Source organism: Ursus arctos, chromosome X (genome assembly GCF_023065955.2).
Source record: "Ursus arctos isolate Adak ecotype North America chromosome X, UrsArc2.0, whole genome shotgun sequence".
NCBI classification, from domain to species: domain Eukaryota; kingdom Metazoa; phylum Chordata; class Mammalia; order Carnivora; family Ursidae; genus Ursus; species Ursus arctos.
Genome location: NC_079873.1, coordinates 67,029,551 through 67,050,358, shown reverse-complemented (window position 1 = coordinate 67,050,358; position 20,808 = coordinate 67,029,551). Strand labels below are relative to the sequence as shown.

General features: G+C 34.4%; 1 protein-coding gene across 1 annotated transcript in view; it reads left to right on the top strand.

Moving 5' to 3' along the window:
- The window catches only part of RPS6KA6 (ribosomal protein S6 kinase A6), a 186,298-nt gene that overhangs the window by 100,062 nt on the left and 65,428 nt on the right, over window positions 1-20,808 (top strand). The window contains exons 7-8 of the mRNA XM_048213614.2: window positions 14,610-14,716; window positions 15,035-15,072. Of these exons, the coding sequence (XP_048069571.1) occupies window positions 14,610-14,716; window positions 15,035-15,072 (145 nt within the window). The remainder of the gene's footprint in view (window positions 1-14,609; window positions 14,717-15,034; window positions 15,073-20,808) is intronic.

The window sequence follows — 20,808 nt, the reverse complement described above, 5'->3', positions numbered from 1 at the left end:
GGTTTCAGGTCTCACATTTAGATCTTTAGTTCTTTTTGTGTTTATTTTTGTGTATGGTGTAAGAAAGGGTCTAGTTTCATTCTTTTGCACATAGTTGTCCATTTTTGCCAACAGCATTTGTTGAAGAGACTATCTTTTTCCCATTGCGTATTCTTTCCTCCATTGTCAAAGACTAATTGACTGTATAATTGTGGATTCATTTCAGGCTCCCTATTCTGTCTATTGATCTATGTGTCTATTTTTGTGCCAGAACCAAACTGTTTTGATTAGTACAGCTTCGTAATATAACTTGACATCTGGAATTGTGATACCTCTAGATTTTGTGGTGTTTTTTTTTTTTTGTTTTGTTTTTTGTTTTCTTTGACTATTCAGAGTCTTTAGTGGTTCCATACAAATTTTAGGATTATTTCTTCTAGTTCTGTGAAACACACTGTTGGTATTTTGATAGGGATTGCATTAGATGTGTAGACTTCTTTGGGCAGTATAGAAATTTTAACAATATTTGTTCTTCCAATCCATGAGCATGGAATGTCTTTCCATTTCTTTTTGTCTTCTTCAATTTCTTTCATCAAAGTTTTATAATTTTCAGACTACAGGTCTTTTACCTCTTTAGTTGATTTCTAGATATTTTATTGTTTTAGGTGCAATTGTAAAATGCATTATTTTCTTAATTTCACTTTCTGCTGCTTCGTTATTATTGTATAGAAATGCAACACATTTCTTCACATGTATTATATAACCTGTGACTTTATTGAATTTGTTTATCGGTTCTAGTCATTTTCTGGTGGAGTCTTTCAGGTTTTCTACAAAGAGTATCATCTCAACTGCAAATACTGAAAGTTTTATGTCTTCCTTCTGATTTATATTCCTTTTATTTCTTTTTGTTGTCTGATTGCTGCGGCTAGGACTTCCAGTAATATACTGAGTACAAGTGGTAAGAGTGGACATGCTTTTCTTTTTCCTGATTTTAGGGGAAAAGCTCTCAGTTTTTCCCCATTGAGTATTTGTTTGCTGTGAGTTTTACATATAAGCCCTTTATTATGTTGAGGTATGTTCCCTCTAGACCTCATATGTTAAAGGTTTTTATTATGAATGGATATTGCAATTTGTCAAATGCTTTTTCTAAATCTGTTGAAAGGATCATGCTGTTCTTAATTTTCTCTTATTAATGTGGTGTATCATGTTGATTGACTTTTAAATTGAACCATGCTTGCAGCCCAGGAATAAATACCACTCTATCATGGGGAATGATTTTTTTTTTAATGTACTGTTGGATTCGATTTGCTAGAATTTCTTTGAGAATTTTTGTATCCATGTTCATCAGTGCTATTGGCTTATAGTTCTCTTTTTTAGTGGAGTGTTTATCTGGTTTTGGTATCAGGGTAATGCTGGGCTCATAGAATGAATTTGTAAGTTTTCATTCCATTTCTATTTTTTGGAATATTTTGAGAAGAAAAGGTATTACGTTTTCTTTAGATGTTTGATAGAATTCACCTGTGTAGCCTTTTGGCCCTGGACTTTTTTTTTTGTTGGGAGATTTTTTGATTACTATTTAAATTAATTTGCCGGTTATCAGTCTGCTCAAGTTCTCTCTTTCTTCCTGTTTCAGTTTTGGTAGTTTATGTGTTTCCAGGAAGTTATCGTTTTCTTCCAGGTTGTCCAATTTGTTGGCATATAGGTTTTCATAATATTTTCTTTTAGTTGTATTTCTGTAGTATTATTTCTCCTCTCTCATTTGTGGTTTTATTCATCTCAGTCCTTCTCTTTTCTTTTTGATAAGTCTGGCTAGCGGTTTATCAATTTTATTATTTTTTTCAAGGAACCAGCTCCTGATTTCTGTTTTACTTATTTATTTTTTTTACTTGCTGTATCATTTATTTCTCTTCTTATCTCTCTTATTTCTCTTCTGCTGGCTTTAAGCTTTGTTTGTTCTTTTTCTAGCTCCTTTAGGTGAAAGGTCAGGTTGTTTATTTGAGACTTTTCTTGATTCTTCATATAGGCCTGTATTGCTATATATCTCCCTCCTTGGAGTGTTTTTGTTACATGTGAAATGTATTGTTTTGTGAAATGTACATGTAAAATGTTACATGTGATATGTATTGTATGTGTTTTCATTTTCATTTTTTTCCATATAATTTTAATTTCTTCTTTGATTTCCCAGTTGACCCATTCATTCTCTAATAAGATGGTTTTTTAACCTATATCTGTTTGTGGTCTTTCCAAAATTTCTTGTGGCTGACTTCAAGTTTCACAGTGTTGTGGTGAGAAAATATGCATGGTATGATCTCAATCTTTTTGTACTTTAGGGCTGACTTGTGACCCAGTAGGTGATGTATTCTGCAGAATGCTCCATTTGCACCTGAAGATAATGTGTATTCTGCTGCTTTAGGATGAAATGGTCTGAATATTTCTGTCAAGTCCCATCTAGCCCAGTGTGTCACTCAAAGCCGTTATTTCCTTGTTCATTTTCTGCTCAGAAGATCTGTCCATTGATGTAAGTGATGCCTTAATATGCCCTACTATTATTGTATTATTATCAATGAGTCCCTTTATGGTTGGTTGGTTGGTTGGTTGGTTTGGGGGGCAGCAAAGCAAGGTTTATTGAGTAATAGTAAAGCAAAGTTCATTGAGTGATAGTATAAAGCTCCTGAAGAGGGAGGGGACCCGATTGGGTTGCCCTTTTATGTTTGTTTTTAATAGTTTTATATATTTGGGTGCTCCCAAGTTGGGGGCATTAATATTTACAATTATTAGATCTTCATTTTGGATAGACCCCTTTATTATGATATAGTGCCCTTCTTCATATCTTGTTATAATCTTTGTTTTAAAGTCTAGATTTTCTGATGTAAGTATTACTAGTCTGCCTGTCTTTTGACCTCCATTTGCATGATAACATTTCTCCATCCCCTCACTTTCAATCTATAGGAGTTTTGAGGTTTATAATGAGTTTCTTGTAGGCAGCATATTGATGGATCTTCTTGTGTTTTTTTAATCCATTCTGACACCCTATGCCTTTTGATTAGAGTTTTAATCCATTTAAATTCATAGTAATTATTGATAGATATGTATTTAGTGCCATTTTATAACTTGTTTTCTCATTGTTTCTGAAGATTTTCTCTGTTCCATTCTTGTCTTTTCACCTTGGTCTTTCCCTACCATTCAAAGAGCCCCCTTTAATATTTCTTACAGGGCTGGTTTAGTGGTCACAGTGTCTTAGTTTTTGTCTAGGAAACCCTTTATCTCTCCCTCTATTCTTAGTGATAGCCTGAATGGATAGAGTATTCTTGGCTGCAGATTTTTCCCCACTCACGACTTTGAATATATCATGTCTCTCCCTTCTGGCTTGCCATGTTTCTGTTGAGAGATCTGCAGCTAGCCTTAGGGGTCTTTCCTTGTGAGTTGGGGACTGTTTTTGTCTTGCTGCTGTTAGGATTTTTTCCTTTATCACTATATTTTGCAAATATAATTACAGTATGTCTTGATATTGACCTGCTTTTGTTGATTTTTGTTGGGCGTTCTCTGTGCCTGCTGCATCTGGATATCTGTTTCTTTCCCCAGATTAGTGATGCTTTCAGCTATTATTTCATGAAATAAATTTTTTGTCCCCTTTTCTCTCTCTTCTTCTCCTGGGACTCCTGTGGTATAAATGTAATTATGTTTGATGGAGTCAGTGAGATCCCTGTCTCTACTTGTGTTCCATAATTCTTCTCTCTTTTGTTCAATTTGATAATTTTCCATTATTTTATCTTGTATATCACTAAAATGTTCCTCTGCTTCTTTAATGCTTGTTTTCATTGCATCCAGTCTGTTTCAAATCTCAGTTATTGCATTTTTTTCATTTCTGACTGTTTTGATTCTTTTATCTCTGCAGCAACGGCCTCCCTAATGTCTTACATTCTTTTCTCAAATCCAGCAAGTATCCTTAGAATTGTTGCTTTAAATTCTCCATCAGGCATGTTACTTATATCTGCTTCACTGAGATTTTTGACTGTGACCTTTTCTTGTTTCACTGAGATGAATTCCATCTTGGAATTTTTACTACATCTGTGTCTTCTATATGTTAGAAAAAGCTGTTATGTGTCCTGCTTCTGAGAGTAATGGCTTTATGCAGAAGAGATCATATAGTGTCCAGGGCCTGGTGCTTCAGGGAGTATCTCTGGTGTGTGCTACATGTACTCTCTTGCTGTGTTCTAGCACTCTGTCCTTCAGGCCCATCATTTGGAGAGGCTCTCCTTGTCTGCAGTGGGCAGTGTTTGGTCCTTGGCCAGAGTGTGGTGAGTTTTAACTAGGTGTGCTCTGGTCTGCTTGATAAATGAGTCCTGATGCTACTTCCACTAGAACTGAAGCCTTGCAGAACTCTCTGGTTGGGAGACATGCTATGGGCAGGGGTTTCTGCTAGTCTTCTGGGGAAGAGGCCCTCATCCCTGGGACTGTGGCTGACTTGACTCTGAGGGGCAGGATCAGCAAAGTTCAGGGGTGTGGTTCTTTGTTTAAGCAGGTTAGGCAGCCTGTGTTGCAGCTTTGTCACCCAAGGTGGTTCTGTGTTTATGCGTGGGGCAAGGGAGGCAAATGGCACCAGTCTGCATCTTTGTCCCCAAGGAGGGGTCTCTGTGCTTGCTTCTCTCAAGGGAAGCACCCTGAGAACAGTGGACGGTCTCCTCTCTCTGTGTCCCAGCCACCCCCCAGATCAGTGTCTTCATGTTGTCTGCCTCTGGACTGTGTGCCTGCTTTATCCCAACCAAGCCCTCAGATTTTCAAAACTCCAGGCTCTAGGCAGGTGGTATTGGCTGAGGCCTGCAAAGGTTCTCCCAAGGAGGGTCTTGCCCTGCTGTGACTGAGGGAGGATAGACATAGAAGGGTGGTAGTGCCAGAGTGTAGGGGCGTTGGTCCTGGAGCAGGCAGTCTAGGCAGCAAGCATAGGAGCCAAGCTGACTCTGTTAGGCGACTTTGCCTTTATGCTGAGAGGGAGGGGAAGAATTTGACCCCTGCTGGATCCTTGGTCCCTGGAGAGGCATCTCCCTGAACACTACCTATCAGAGACATGCTCCGAGATAAGCAAATAATCTCCCCACTCTGTGTCCCAGTAGTTCCTCAGATTGTTCCATCTGCCCCCAGTTGTTTGCCTGACTCCTTTACAGGTGTAGGGAAGCACCCTCAAGGCTGTATCTCAGCCAAGCCTGCAGACCTTTAAAACTCCAGTTTTCAAGCCTGCTGGTCCCCAAAACTCAAGAAAATCAACCCCTCTTGTTTTCCCAGCCAGTGGCTTTAAGGAAGTGTTCTCATTGTTCATTCCACTGTGTGCTCCTGTCTCCCCTTTCTCTTAGTTTCCCCCCTTTTCATAGTACTCACTTATAATTGTTTTTATTTCTGTGGTATTGGGTGTTATTTTTCCTCTTTCGTTGGTAATTTTGTTTATTTGGGGCCTCTCTCTCTCTCTCTTTTATGAGTCTGGTTAGAAGTTTACCAATTTTCTTGACCTTCTCAGGGAACCATCTCCTGATTTCATATCTGTTATATTGCCCTTTTTTTTAGTTTCTATATCATTTATTTCTGCTAAAATATTTATTATTTCATTCCTTATGCTAGTGTTGGGTTTTGTTTGTTCTCTTTTTCTGGATGTTTTAGGTGTAAGGTTAGGTTGTTTATTTGAGATTTTTCTTGCTTCTTCTGGTAGGCCTGTATTGCTATTACCTTCACTTCTTTACCTGCTTTTGCTGCATCCCAAAGATTTTTGGATCATTGTTTTCATTTTCATTTGTTGCCATGTAATTTTTTAATCTTCTTGAATTTCTTGGTTGACCCATTCATCATTTAGTAGCATGTCATTTAACCTCCATGTTTTCATGAGACGTGTTTTGTGGCCTAATATGTGATCTACTCTGGAGAATATTCCATGTGTACTTGAAAAGAATGTGTAGTCTGCTGTTTTAGTGTGGAATATTCTGAATATATTTGTTATATCCATCTGAATCAGTGTGTCATTCAAAGCCACTGTTCCCTGGTTGGTTTTTTCCCTCTCTCTCTCTTTCTTTCCCTCTGTTTCTCTGTCTCTCTGTCTCTCTCTATGTCTCTCTGTCTCTCTCTCTCTCTCTCTCTCTCTCTATATATATATATATATATATATATAATGCATTTTTTACTCCCTCTGCCACATATTATGTTTTTGATGTAACATTTTACATCTTTTTGTGTATCCCTTAACCGATTATTGTATTTATCTTTATTTTTACTACTTGTGTCTTTTATTATTCACAATACCGTTGTAAACAATTAACCCACTACCTTTATTATATACAGTAGTCCCTCATTATGTGCAGTTTTTCTTTGTTTGGTTTCATTTACCAATGGGAATCCATGGTCCAGAGGTAGATAATCCTACTTAAGACATATCCTCAGAAGGTCAGTAAGCTAATGCAATGGCATAATGCCTGTGTTATTCCCATTACTTCATCTCATCTCTTAGGCATTTTATCATCTCAGATCATCACAAGAAAAAGGGTGAGTGCAGTACAGTAATTATTTTGAGAGGGAGACTGCATTCATGTAACTTTTATCACAGTATAATGTTACAATTGTTCTTTTTCATTATAAGTTATTGTTGCTTATCTCTTACTATGCTAAAACTAAGTTAAACTTTATCATATATATATATATATATATATATATATATATATATATATATATATTGAATAAACATAGCATGTATAAGGTTTGGTACTACCTTCAGTTTCTGGAGTGTGTTGGAACATACCTCTTGCCCATAATGGAGGGGGGGACTCCTGCATTTACCTCTATTAATGAGACTTATACTTCCACATGTTTTCTTGTTAATAATTAATACCCCTTTTTTCTGCTTAAAGAAGTCCCTTAACATTTCTTATTAGGCCAGTTTAGTGGTGATGAACTCTTGCGTTTTCTTATCTGGAATACTCTTTATTTTTCCTTCAATACTGAATGTTAATCTTACTGAGTAGAGTATTCTTGTAAGGTTTTTTTGTTTGTTTCTCTGTTTGTTTTGTTCTGTTTTGTTTTTCCTTTCAGCTCTTTGAATATATTATGTCACTGCCTTCTGGCCTGCAAAGTTTCTGTTGAAAAATATGTTGATAGTTCTATGGGGTTCCCTTGTGTGTAATAAGTTGTTTTTCTCTTGATACTTTTAAGATTCTCTTTATTTTTAACTTTTGAAATTTTACTTATGTGTCTTTGTGTGGATCTTTTTTGGGTTTTTTCTTATTTGGAACTCTGTGGGCTTCCTTTATCTAGATGTTGTTTCCTTCCCCAGGTTAGAGAAGTTTTCAGCTATTGTTTCTTCAAATAAGTTTTCTGCCCTTTACTCACTCTCTCCTCCTTCTGGGACCCCTATAACGTGAATTTTATTCTGTTTTATGTTGCCCATAGGACACAAAAGCTATCTTCACTTTTTTAAATTATTTTTTTTTCTTTTCTGCCCTTTCGGGTGAGTTCAACTGCCCTGTCTTCTAAATAACTGATTCTTTTGTATGCTTCATCTAGTCTGCTGTTGAACCCCTCTAGTATATTTTTTCAATTTAGTTATTTTATTCTTCAGCTCTATGATCTTTGGTACTTTCTTATATTTTCTATCTCTTTGCTGAAGTTTTCACTGTATTTCCATTTTTCACTATAGTTTGTTGAGCATCTTTATAACTATTACTTTGAACTCTTTATTAGGTAAATTACTTATCTATTGTTACATTGAGTTTTTTTTTTCCCCCGAGCTTTTATCTTGTTCTTTCATTTGGAACATATTCCTCTATTCCCTCATTTTGCTTGACTTTCTCTGTCTTTATGTATTAGATGAAACATATACTTCTCCCAGTCTTGAAGGAGTGTTCTTGTGTAAGGGATGAACCTTATCTTTCAACCATACCTGAGCTCATGGTTGTCTCTTAAACCTTCGTGATTGTTGGGGCACCTGGGTGGCTCAGTCAGTAAGGTGTCCAACTCTTGAGTTTGGCTCAGGTCATGATCTTACAGTTGTAAGGTCAAACCCCACATCCAGCTTTGCACTCAGCATGGAGTCTGCTTGAGAGTCTCTCCCTCTCTCTCTCTGCCCCTCACCTCTCTCTCTTTTTTTTCCTCTCTCTCTCTCTCTTTGTCTTTCTCAAAATAAATAAATAAAACCTTTAAAACAAAACTTTCCTTATTGTCAAAGCAGCCTGATTTATTCTTGATAGGTCCCAGTTGTTGATGTGCTAAGACCTGTCAGTGTTCCAAATGGAAAGATCTCAGTCAGCACCTAGTTTCAGGCTGATTGAAAACTAGATCCTCTGGCAGAAGTTTTAAAGCATGCCAATATATACATTACTTTGGACTGCAGTTGTAAACCCTGCTATCCTCTAGACCAGGCAATCTAGAGGGGGTCCCCTGGGCAATAGTTGCAAAAATTAGAGCTTCATATGAGTGTATAAGTTCCTTTCTGTGAGGTATCAATGAGCTGGAGCAAGCCTGAGGGAGGGCACAAAGATGGTGTCCCCTGGCCTATGTTCTTCAGTCCACCTCTGTAACCTGTAAATGTGTGGGCCTTTTACCATTTCTTGTGAAGAATCGGTTTAGCTAGTTTTCAGGTCTCTGTCTTTAATTTAAAGATTTTATTTATTTATTTGAGAGAGAGCACACAGTGTGAGAGAGAGAGCATGAGCAGGGGGAGGGGCAGAGGGAGAAGCAGGGAGCAGGGAGCCCAATGTGAGGCTCAATCCCAAAATGCTTGGATCATTACCTGAACCAAAGGCAGACACTTAACTGACTGAGCCACCCAGGCGCCCCTCAGGTCTCTTTCAGAGGGAAGTTTTCCATATGTAGCCATAGATTTTGTGTGTCCATGGGAGGAGGTGAGTTCAGGATCTTCCTATATGGCACTATCTAGGACCCCCCTTCATTGCCTTATTTTTAATTTAATTGTTTTTATCTATAACACTTTTTTGTGTTACTTTAGTAGTTGTTTTAGTGTTCATAGTATAAATCTGTAACTCAGGAATCGAAATCTGTGGTCTCAGGCCAAGTATGGCCAGTTGCTTATTTCTATAAATACAGTTTGACTGGAACACAGCCACATCCATTGGTTTAAGTATTGTCTATGTCTGCTTTCATGCTTCAATGGCAGTGAAATTCCATGGTAATTTTTTATTGGATGATAGGCTTTATGAATTCATTTTTCTTGTTTTCTGGATACTATTACTTTTTTTAACGATTTTATTTAATTGATAGAGAATGAGAGAGCAGAAGCGGGGGGGGTGGCAGGCAGAGGGAGAGGGAGAAGCAGGCTCCCTACTGAGCAGGGAGCCCGATGTGGGGCTGGATCCCAGGGTCCCGGGATCATGACCTGAGCTTAAGGCAGACACTTAACTGACTGAGCCACCCAGGCACCCCTATGGTTTTCCTCTAAGTAGTATTTAGCTTTGTTCTTGGATGCAGTTAACCTTTTGAGTCTTGCTTTTAAAGCTTTGTTATGTGGGACCAGAGCAGAATTTAGTCTATAATTAATTTTTCGCAATACTGAAGCATGGCCCTTCATGGTACTCTAAATCAATACCCTGTGAATTATGAAGTTTTTCACTCTCACTTTTGAGAATAGGACCTATCCTGTTACTTTGTGAATTCTGTAGATTCTTGTTTTTAATCCCTTAGGATTACCTGGGCTCAAGTAATTTCCTCAGATCCATGATTGACAATTTTTATTGGCTGGATGGCAGACTTTATGAAATTAATCTTGTTAGGTGATCATATTTTTGTATTCTTATAAATTTTGAGATTTGTTCTGGAATATAAAACTAGTTTGATTTTTTCAGGTTGTTAAACTGGACCAGAACAGCATTTAATCAGGGACTAATTTTGTACCACTCTGAAGCAAAACACTTGGATTACTCTGCCAAATACCCTGTGAATTATGAGGTTTTCTGCTGTGGTTGGAGGTAACAGGAAGTATTCCTGGCCCTGTGTAAGTTCCATAGAATAGTCCTCTAATCCTGTCATTGATTGTTTCTCAGCTCAGGATAACAGAATACAAGTTTATATTGTGTCCTAAACATTTCTCTGCTAAATATTTGAGGGAGACCTCTACATAACTCTGTAGTTCTCTTTCTCTCTCTGAAATTCTCCTTTCTATATTCTATCTTGTGAATTCTATCCTTCTTGTCTCCCTAGCCTCTCATTAACTCAGGGAGTCTTACAGGCTCTGCCTGACTTGGCCCTCCTTATGCAGCTGCTTAGAAACTCTTTCTAGGTAATAAGGTAGGACAGCTGTAGGGCTTACCTTATCTGTTTCCCATTTTTCAGTATTCAGTGTCCTTTGTTAACTGATGGCTAATGTCTTGAAAAGTGTCATTTCATAGCTTTTGTACTGTGTTTTAGTTGTTTCAGACAGGAAATGTATCCTGCCCTTGTCTACTTCATTTTGTCTTAAAGTGGTAGTCTGGGAATAGCATTTTAATTGGGTAATAGTGTTTCAACATCTCACTTCCAGAATTAAGACGTTCAGTGCAGGAGAGCGATTATTGATTCCCAGAGCTCTGGAACTTCCTGTGAAAAAGGAACTGTATGCTAGCCCATGCTTAAGTGGCTAAGGTCTCTGGCTTGTATCTGTCTATATCCAGTGCAGAACATGCCATGCATGAACATAGACTATGATCTTGGTATATTGTTTATTATAGAACAGAATTCAGTTTATGGTAGGGTCTATCTAGGACCCCTTTCCAAGGAGGGTTATAAAAGTCCTTGTTAAAAGCTGGTCTCAAGACACAGAATGACAACAGTGAAACAAGGCCCCAAAATTCATTATTTCTTGTGTTATAGTGTAGAAGTTTCAAGAATGTGTTTGAGAAATTTTTACTTGTAGTCATTTCTAATTTTCTCAGAGATGCAGTCAGTAAGTTTTGATTCCTAAGTCTGGAATATTAGGTAAGAGCAAGCATTTTAAATGCATTTCCCAAAAGACAATAAATTAGTATATTCATTGAACAGGCTTTTAGAAAACGATGTTACTTCTATAGACAAGTTATTAATAGGAAGTTGTTTTTTGGGGGGCGCCTGGGTGGCTCAGTCATTAAGCGTCTGCCTTCAGCTCAGAGTGTGATCCCGGTGTTGTGGGATCGAGCCCCACATCAGACTCCTCTGCTGGAAGGCTGCTTCTTCCTCTCCCACTCCCCCTGCTGTGTTCCCTCTCTAGCTGGCTCTCTCTATCCCTGTCAAATAAATAAATAAAATCTTAAAAAAAAAAAAGAAGTTGTTTTTTGGTTATACTTCACTTATGTATACAAAAAAAAAACTGTTATGTCACCCAAAATGGGTCATATTCTTCATAACTTAGTAAGACTTTAAAAAGTATATTTTTGTAGGTGTTAAAGAATATTATAATGTATGTTATATATATTTTAAAGGGAACAGTACCTCCCCAAATTTCTCTCCCCCAAACACCTCTCCCCCAACACACAAACACACAAAACTCTTAAGCCATGTTCTATTTTGCTAATATTAAGAAAATATATTTGGATGAATGGCTGATAATTATAAAGCCACCAATTTTTCCAGAATTAATTTATAGGTTTAAAAATTTTTTTCAAGCAAAGTCCCAATAGGAATTTTTGTTTGTTTGAAAGTGACAGAATAATTTTTCCAGCTTACCTAGAAAAGTAAACAAATGAAAGAAAAACTAAGACATTTTGAAAATAACACCCTTTTCTTGCCCTACCTCTTGTTTAAAACTTTGTAAAGCTGCTGCTATAAGCAGAACATCAAAATATCAACACAAGATTAGACACATACTGTAAAGCCCCAAAATATTCAGGTATATATGATTTACCATGTGTTATTATGATAAAGGATGAATCACAAGTTAATGGCAAAGAGATTGATTGTTCAGTAAATAGTATTTGATAGATCGGTTAGACATTTCAGAAAAAGATCATTTTAAATTTTCATCTCTACTATACAAAGATAAATTTTACTTAAGAGTTAAATCTGGAAAAACAATTGTCCTAAAAGAAAATGCAGCCAAATGTGTAGTTGACCACTTAATGGAGGTTTCTCCTTAATCATTAAAATAATGAAGGAAAATCATACATAAATTTGACTACATCAAATTAAGAATTCCTGAATGTCAAAAACAAGCACAGAATGGTGAAAATACTTACAAGTAATGTGATGGTGAACCGACATTTTTAATATTTAAAGGGCTTATGACAATTGAAAAAAATTGAAAAAAAAAACAGTAAGTAAATAATGGAAAATAGGCAAAAACATTACCGATAATTCACTTACAAAATAGAAAGGCCTAAAGGACATGGAAAAATGTTTAGCCTAGGTATCAAAATTTAAATTAAAACAATTGGTGGCATTTTTGTGTATCGAATTAAAAATATTTTTAAAGAGTAATATTCATTGCTATTGTGGATGTAGTAAGACAAATGCTTTCATAAATTGCTGATGGGAGTAAAAGTTATTGTAAACTTTTTGGAAAATAAATTTATTCTATATGTCAAAATCTTGGACTATTTATTTTCACAGACGCAGTATTTCCTTTCCTGTTTTATTTCTTAGGAATCCTTTTTGGGGAAATAATCATAAATATAAAATATATATATGCATATTACAGAATTTTTTAAAACAATGAAAAACTGGAAATAATCCAAATGAACACTTAGGTAAATTATGGTAAATTAGTATGTTGATATTGTGCAGCTATTGAAAACTATAAATAAATTTTAGAGATATGGGAGAATGCTTTCGTTATAATATTAAGTGGGGAGAAAGGAAGCCACTAGATAGTTTATATACTGTGATCTTAAATATGCTAAAACACACATGCATTCATACATACACAAATGATTTGAAGAGCAGACAACAAAAGACTAGCAGTGCTTACAAGGTGCTTGGGTTTAGATGATTTTCTTTCATGGGTTCATTGGTGATAGGATGATTAGTAAATAAGAAAGCATTAATAGTAGTGAAACTAAAACCAAGTTGAAACATAACATATAGTGGAAGTGGCTTCTGAGGAAGAGGTAGTTCTTAGAGATAAGTATTCCTGAGTTCAAATTGTGGGCCTGCTTCTTATTAGCTATGTTATTCTAGCTATTCTGAGTCTTTTTCTCCAGTTGTAAGGTGGTGATAATAATATACCTCATAGTGTTGTTTGAAAGGTTGTAATAACATAATGAATGTAAAGTTATTGGCACGTAACTGCTACTTAGTAAGTTTTTTATTTGTGTCTATCATGAGGCTTTTCACAGAGACAGCTTCATCACAAAATAATATGCTTGCCATAAAACTGTAACCTGGACAAAGTTTTTTCTTTAGAGATAGAAAGATTTTTGTTTAGAATTTTCTTATGTGTTAGGTTTAAATGAAAAATTTGGTTAGCCTTCCTGAGAGGTTAAATAAGTAACAATTTTTTTTTTTTTTTTTTACTGGTGGCGAGATTTTATTCAAGATGTTTCTCTTGTCAGCTTTTTCTCCGTGATTGCTCAAGTTCCAGTTTTGATGGAGCTGGTTAATAATTCTTTTTTTTTAACGATGAAAAGGGTATTTTATTATGCATTATAAATATGTTTTATAACAGTAATATATGCTCTTGGTTTAAAAGAAATTTTTTGAATGTTTTTTTATTATATTATGTTAGTCACCATACAGTACATCCCTGGTTTCTGATGTAAAGTTCGATGATTCATTAGTTGTGTATAACACCCAGTGCACCATGCAATACGTGCCCTCCTTACTACCCATCACCAGTCTATCCCATTCCCCCACCCCCCTCCCTTCTGAAGCCCTGTTTGTTTCTCAGAGTCCATAGTCTCTCATGCTTCATTCCCCCTTCTGATTACCCCCCTTCTTCTTAATAAAGTACCAAGTGAAAATTATGTTTTTATAACTTTACCATTATAATATTCAAATGAAGTCCCTGGAACTTAGATAATGCATGATCTTTGTTTTTTCTATAGATCATTTTAAAAAGTAGGTAGAGTTTCAAAATTTATCTTTAACTGCTCATTCTCTGCAATTTTACTAGTAACCAGAGTCTGTATTATGTAATTCAATGGCCATAATTCTAAATGGGCAAGTCAGTTGTAAGATTTAATGATGTTTCATTCAAATTTTGAGCTTTTCTAATAATTCAGAGATTTCTGTAGTGAAAATAACCAATTTCTAGACAAATTATTTGTTTTGCCAATCAGAAGCCTTTGATAAATCTTAAAAATTATATCCAATGGGAAAAAATTACATCTCATGTTTGAGTAGTGCCTAATTTTGTGAGTAAATTTAACACTCATGAATGGATATGGATGTAAACCTATAATAATTATACCTCATGGTTGCACACATAGCATTTTGTAATTTACAGAGGTTTCTTCCACATAAACTAATTTGACTCTGCAGTGTAGAAGACATGTAAATTCCATAATATGTTTTAGGAAAATTTACTTTAAAACAGTTAATATTGAAGAGAAGCATTCTTAAAGAGTTTAGTTTCATCTATCTACTTCTTTTATTTTTTTTTTTACTTAACCTAGATTTGTCTGTTTATTGGTTTTTAATGAAGTAAATTTTAAAAATTCAATATTGAAAAAAGAATCAAATGGTAAATTATTGCATTCTAGGTTCTGTTTACAGAGGAAGATGTGAAATTCTACCTGGCAGAACTGGCCCTTGCTTTGGATCATCTGCACCAATTAGGAATTGTATATAGAGACCTGAAGCCAGAAAAGTAAAGCTATATTCTCCTTATGAATCCCTGTTACCAGTATTTCTATGACTACTTTTTTTTCCATTAAGTCTTTTATTTATTTTATTTAAAAATTATATGTAAATATATATGAATTATACAATTATATGAAACTTACTTATAAAAAGTAATCTTTATGAGATACCCATTGATTTTATTTTCCCATTGATTTTAAATTAATCATTTAAATATTTTCCAGTATATCAAATAGATATTATTTTAAAGTTTATGATTTTTATGTAAATGTCCTATATAAAAATATTTTATTCCTTCTTGGTGAATGTGAATTTTGATTTACAGCATTCTGCTTGATGAAATAGGACATATCAAGTTAACAGGTATGCAGATTTTCTTATTTTACCCTAAGCCTATTTTATATTTTTCTGTAATTTAATATATATTTTTCTAGGCCTATTTTCTTTTTTCCTTGACTTGTATTTTATTCATCTCTTTAGTGAACTAAAATTCATTTGAAAGGTAGATAAGAGCTCTCAATATGTTCTAATTATAATACCAAAAAATTATAAAGTTAGTATCCTAATTAACAAATGACCTGTGGCTTTCTAGATTAAAACACATCATCTTAGTTTTAGTCTAGACTGAAAGATTTATCATAAGTAGTTATCATATTTGAAATATAGTGAATTATAAACTTTTAAAACAAGCGTTTCAGAATCAGAGGTTCATTTTTTTTTATTTGTGAAAATGTTCTATTTTTCTTTATTTTGAATATTGAGGGTTTACTATAATACAAGGTGCTAATCCTCACAGGATTCTTAAGTGTAAAATATCTTTATTATACCATTTTTAAAATCTTTTATTTTTAAATAATTATAGATTCACAATAAGTTGCAAAAATAGTACTGAGAGGTCCTGTCTACCCATCACCCAGCTTCCCCCAATGGTGACATCTTATAAAACTGCAATGTATTGTCAAACCCCAGAAATAGATTTGTATAATGCAGCTCACTGGACCATATACTTTACTTGGATTTCACTAGTTTTTGCATGCATTTATTTTTTTGTTGTTGTTGTGTATAATTCTATGACTTTTTATCACATGTACAGATTTGAATACCACCACCACAATCAATATGCAAAACTGTTTTACAACTACAAAAGAACTCTCTTGTGCTGCCCATTTACAGTCATGCCCTCCCTCCCCCTCCCCTAACTCCTGGCAAAGACTTATCTATTCTACATCTCTAGTTTTGTTATGTTGAGAATAACATGAATAGAACCATACACTACCCATCCTGGGCATTTGTCCTAGAGAAATAAAAACTTATGTCCACATAAAAACCTATACATGAATTTTCATAGCAGCTCTATTTATAATAGCCCAAGACTGGAAATGTCCCAAATGTCCTTCAAAGAATGAATGGATAAACAAACTGTGATACAACCATACAATGGAATACTACCCAGCAGTAAAAAGGAAAGAACTCTTGATATATGCAACAACTTGGATGGACTCAAGGGCATTATGCTGAGTGAGCCAATCTCAAAAGGTTACTTATGTTATAAATAGATAGTAAAATCTTTATTTAATTATCAGAATGTTAAAATGAAGATGTGGTCTTTACAGAGAATTTTGGACCAGTACACTTTAAAGGTAAGTTGCTTTAAATTCCTAAGTATACTGCTTCAATGTAAAAATAAATTATAAAGCTGTTAACTTGAAAGCTCGGGCAGATGTGACAAAGTTCTAATAAAGTTTAGTAAATCTTTTTGATTCATAGCCTGATTCTCTTTTTCATAGCAGCATAGATTTAAAGGGATTGAAAAAGGAAAAGGAAAGAAAAATAATAGGAAGAGAGAACAGTAGAGTTTTAAAATTTTATATATTGTACAATTTTTATTTTATAGCAATCAAGTTTTAGTTACAATGCTAATTAGAATTTAATTCTTTTCATTTTAAAAAATAAATTATACCTGTTTTGTCAGGGGTTAAGGAAGGGAGGTCAGAAAAAAGTAGAATAAATCCTACCTATATCTCTTTTCTACATTAAGGTTAATTGGGTGAATAATGATGTCAGATTATTTTATATTTAGTCTTGTAATGTAAATTCTCCTTTTATAGCTTTTGGACTTAAACTGGCTAAGGAGGAAGGATTAGTTAGAGTAAATGTAAACTTATAAGCAAAAGACAGAGGCTTATAACAGGAAGAAAATGTGAAATATATATACATAAGTATATGTATATACTTATACATATACAATAACACCCAGTGCACCATGCATATACATATATATATATAACAATTCGATCTATTTTCCTTAAAATGGTGTAAATATTTCTTTAAAGAAATTATACAATAATAAATATTAGACAAGTTACAGTTTTATAATTATAGCCTAGTTCAAAGTTGTGTAATGAGTAATAAACATATGGATTTAACCTCATACCATTCCAATAAGGTTGGTTAAAGTGTGACCATTCACAGCAAATATTCTAATACTTTACTTTTATTTTTTTCATTATTTCCTTTAACTTATTTTCTTTTTATTTTCTTCCTTTCTTTCTCTTTGTTTTCTTTTTCTTCCTTTTGTGTGTCTTTTCCTCCCTTCTCCTCTACCTCTTTTCCTCTTGTCCTACCTATCTCCTTTCATTTTGAATACTACAGTCAAAAGTACCAGATTGATTGCTGTTTGTCATTGATAGCAGTGGGCTATAGTGATTTAGGAATGTCTCATCTAGGCAGGGTCTTTCCCAACATTGTTTCTTCTTAGGCTTACGAGGAAGAATTAGGAGATTTTCCTTAATCGTAAGAGAGGGGCAATATCTTTTTACCTGTCTGCTTTAAAAGTCCTCTAGATAAAAGAATAGACCTAATGTTTAACATTTTACTCTAGAACGGCAGTGGACTATACAAAGGTTCCTTGATATGACTGTGGTTTGCGCCTAATTGACCTCATACCAAGCGTATGATTGTATAGCAGAAGATCAACAGAATGGGATGAATACCCCCAAAATATCTGTATATAAATGTCAATATATTATCTATATTGTTTTTCTGTCTTTTTTTTTTTTTTCTGTAACACCCCACCTCATAGTCTATACAATTGATTTCAACTATCTGTGGTTGCTATAATGTGTTTTTGGAGGGACATAATTCAGGGTAATTTCTATAAAGAGAAGGGAGAAAAAATATACAGTGTCAGAAATTTATATCACACAGTACTTGAGCTGGATATTTAAGAATGTATATATAAAAATAATTTTAATAATATGGTTATCTGCAAATTAGTCAGTGAGATTACTTTTATTCATAAATACTCATGAAATTATTGTTTTCTAGGCATGCTTTTAAAATTTGAAGTCTTAGAGTCATTTAAGGTTACAAAGATATACTGCCCCCCCAGAAAAAAAAGCCTTTATATATCTGATTTCTGTATTTTGTTTTCAAATTAGTGGCTTGGAAAAATAACTGATTAACTTATATCTTATTTAATCTTGTAGCTAATTCTTATTGTAAATTTTTTTGTCAATTGATTGCTGAGCAAATTCTAGTGTTAAATGTCAGTTTTGTCAGAGAAAGTACAGCAGAGGACCTCTATGGAGTGGTATAAATCTCTGAAAGGTAATGGAGGATAAGAAAATTCTCTTCCCTTTCTCCTCCTCTCTGGAATGGCCAAAGAAGCCAATGTTCTTCTCTACAAGGTATGTTGTTTTATTCAGCTGAACTGACCTCGAAGACTAGCTTTTATTACATTTAATCTTTGAAATGGAATGTGCAAGAGTTTAAAAGTCTCAAAATGTAGAGAAATAAAGTAGTACACTGAAAAGATTTTTTTAAATTATAGTAAAAACCATAATGCATTCGAGTTATTATACAAGGGTAAGTGATTTTTAAATGAAACTATTGAGCATGGTTAGAAAATTAATTTTCAGAGACCCTAAAATTAATTATTGGTATTTTATTTTAAGAGACAAATATAGATAGGACTTATAGTTTTACTTTCATTTATAGAATTAAGGTATAATTTACATAGAGTAAAACTCATTCTTCAGGTCTTTGTGGTGATGGAATTATTCTTTATCTTGACTACATCCCTGTCGATATTGTGGTTGTGATATTGTAATATAGTTTTCTAAGATGTTACCATGGGGGAAACTGGGTAAAGGGTAAATAGGATCTCTTGTAGTATTTCACATAACTGCATGTGAGTTTGCAGTTGTCTCAAAATATAAGGTTGAATTTTTAAAAATCACTTATCTATAGTTCTGCAAACTTTGACAGACACATTTAGTTTTATTCCCACCACCAACATACAGATATAAAACAATTCTGTCACTGTACACAATTTCCCCATTATAAGTTAATCCTCCTTTTTACCTTAGACAAATATCAATCTAATTTCTGTCCCTAAGGTTTTGCCTTTTCCATGATGTAATGTAAACAGAGGCATACAGTAAATAGTCTTTTGAGTCTGGCTTCATTTACTTAATATAGTGCATTTGAGATTAATCTATATTGTTGCATGTTTCAATTTATTTTTTATTGCTGAATTGTGTTCCATTTTATGATGATGCCATGGTTTGTTTGTCTAATCCCCAATTAAGGGGTATTTGGCTTGTTTCCAGTTTTTGGCAATGAGGAATAAAGCCACTGTACATATTCATGTGCAGGTTTTATGTGAACATAAATTTTTATTTCACTTGAGTAAATACCAAAGAAGTGTGATTGCTTGGTCATATGGTAAGTGTATTTTTAACTTAGTGAGAAACCTCCAAACTGTTATCCAAGTGGTTGCATCAATTTGCATACCCATTAGCAACATATGAGAGCTCTAGTTGCTCTGCATTCTTGTCATTACTTGGTATTGTCAGTATTTTTATTTTAGCTCTACTAATAGGCATGTAGTAGTATTCATTGGGGTATTAATTTGAATTCCCCTAATAACTAATGACAATGAGCATCTTTTCATGTATTTATTTCTTTGGAGAAGTATCCGATCAGATCTTTTGCCCATTGAAAACATGTGGATTGTTTTCTTATTACTGAATTTTGAGTTTTTTAAATATATTCTGAATACAAGAGCTTTATCAGATACGTAGCTTGCAAATATTTTCTCCAGTCTGTAGCTTCTTTTTTTCTTCTCTGAACATTCTTTTGAAGAGCTTTTTTTGTTTGTTTCTTTTTTATAATATTTTTTATTATATTATGTTAGTCACCATACAGTATATCCCTAGTTTTTGATGTAAAGTTCCATGATTCATTAGTTGCGTATAACACCCAGTGCACCATGCAATACGTGCCCTCCTTACTACCCATCACCAGCCTATCCCATTCCCCCACCCCCCTCCCCTCTGAACCATGAAAGACTATGGACTCTGGGAAACAAGCTGAGAACTTTTGAAGAGTTTTAATTTTGATAAAGTCCAGCTATCAACTTTTTTTCTTTTATGAATTATAGGTTTGATGTTTTATCTCAGAAATCCTTGCCTAATGCAAGATCACAAAGATTTTCTCCTTTTATTCTTTTGAAAAAATTTTTTTATTTTAATGTTTTTTTATTATATTATGTTAGTCACCATACAGTATATCCCTGGTTTCTGATGTAAAGTTCGATGATTCATTAGTTGCGTATAACACCCAGTGCATCATGCAATATGTGCCCTCCTCACTACCCATAACCGGTCTATCCCATTCCCCCACTCTCCTCCCCTCTGAAGCCCTCAGTTTGTTTCTCAGAGTCCATAGTCTCATGCTTCATTCCCCCTTCTGATCACCCCCCCTTTCTTTATCCCTTTCTTCCCCTACCGATCTTCCTAGTTCTTATGTTCCATAGATGAGAGAAATCATATGATAATTGTCTTTCTCTGCTTGACTTATTTCACTTAGCAGTTTTAGGTATATTAATATCCTATTGTGCTGGCACCATTTGTTGAAAAGAACTTAACTTTCTTCATGGAATTGCTTTTACACCTTTATCAGAAATCAATTGACAATATATAGCCAGTTCTAATGCAGCACATGTGATCTTAAAAAAAATCATTCCACTATGAATAATTACATAATTAAAAGCACAGGGCTTAATGGTGAAAATGGAGTTAGGGGTTTAACACT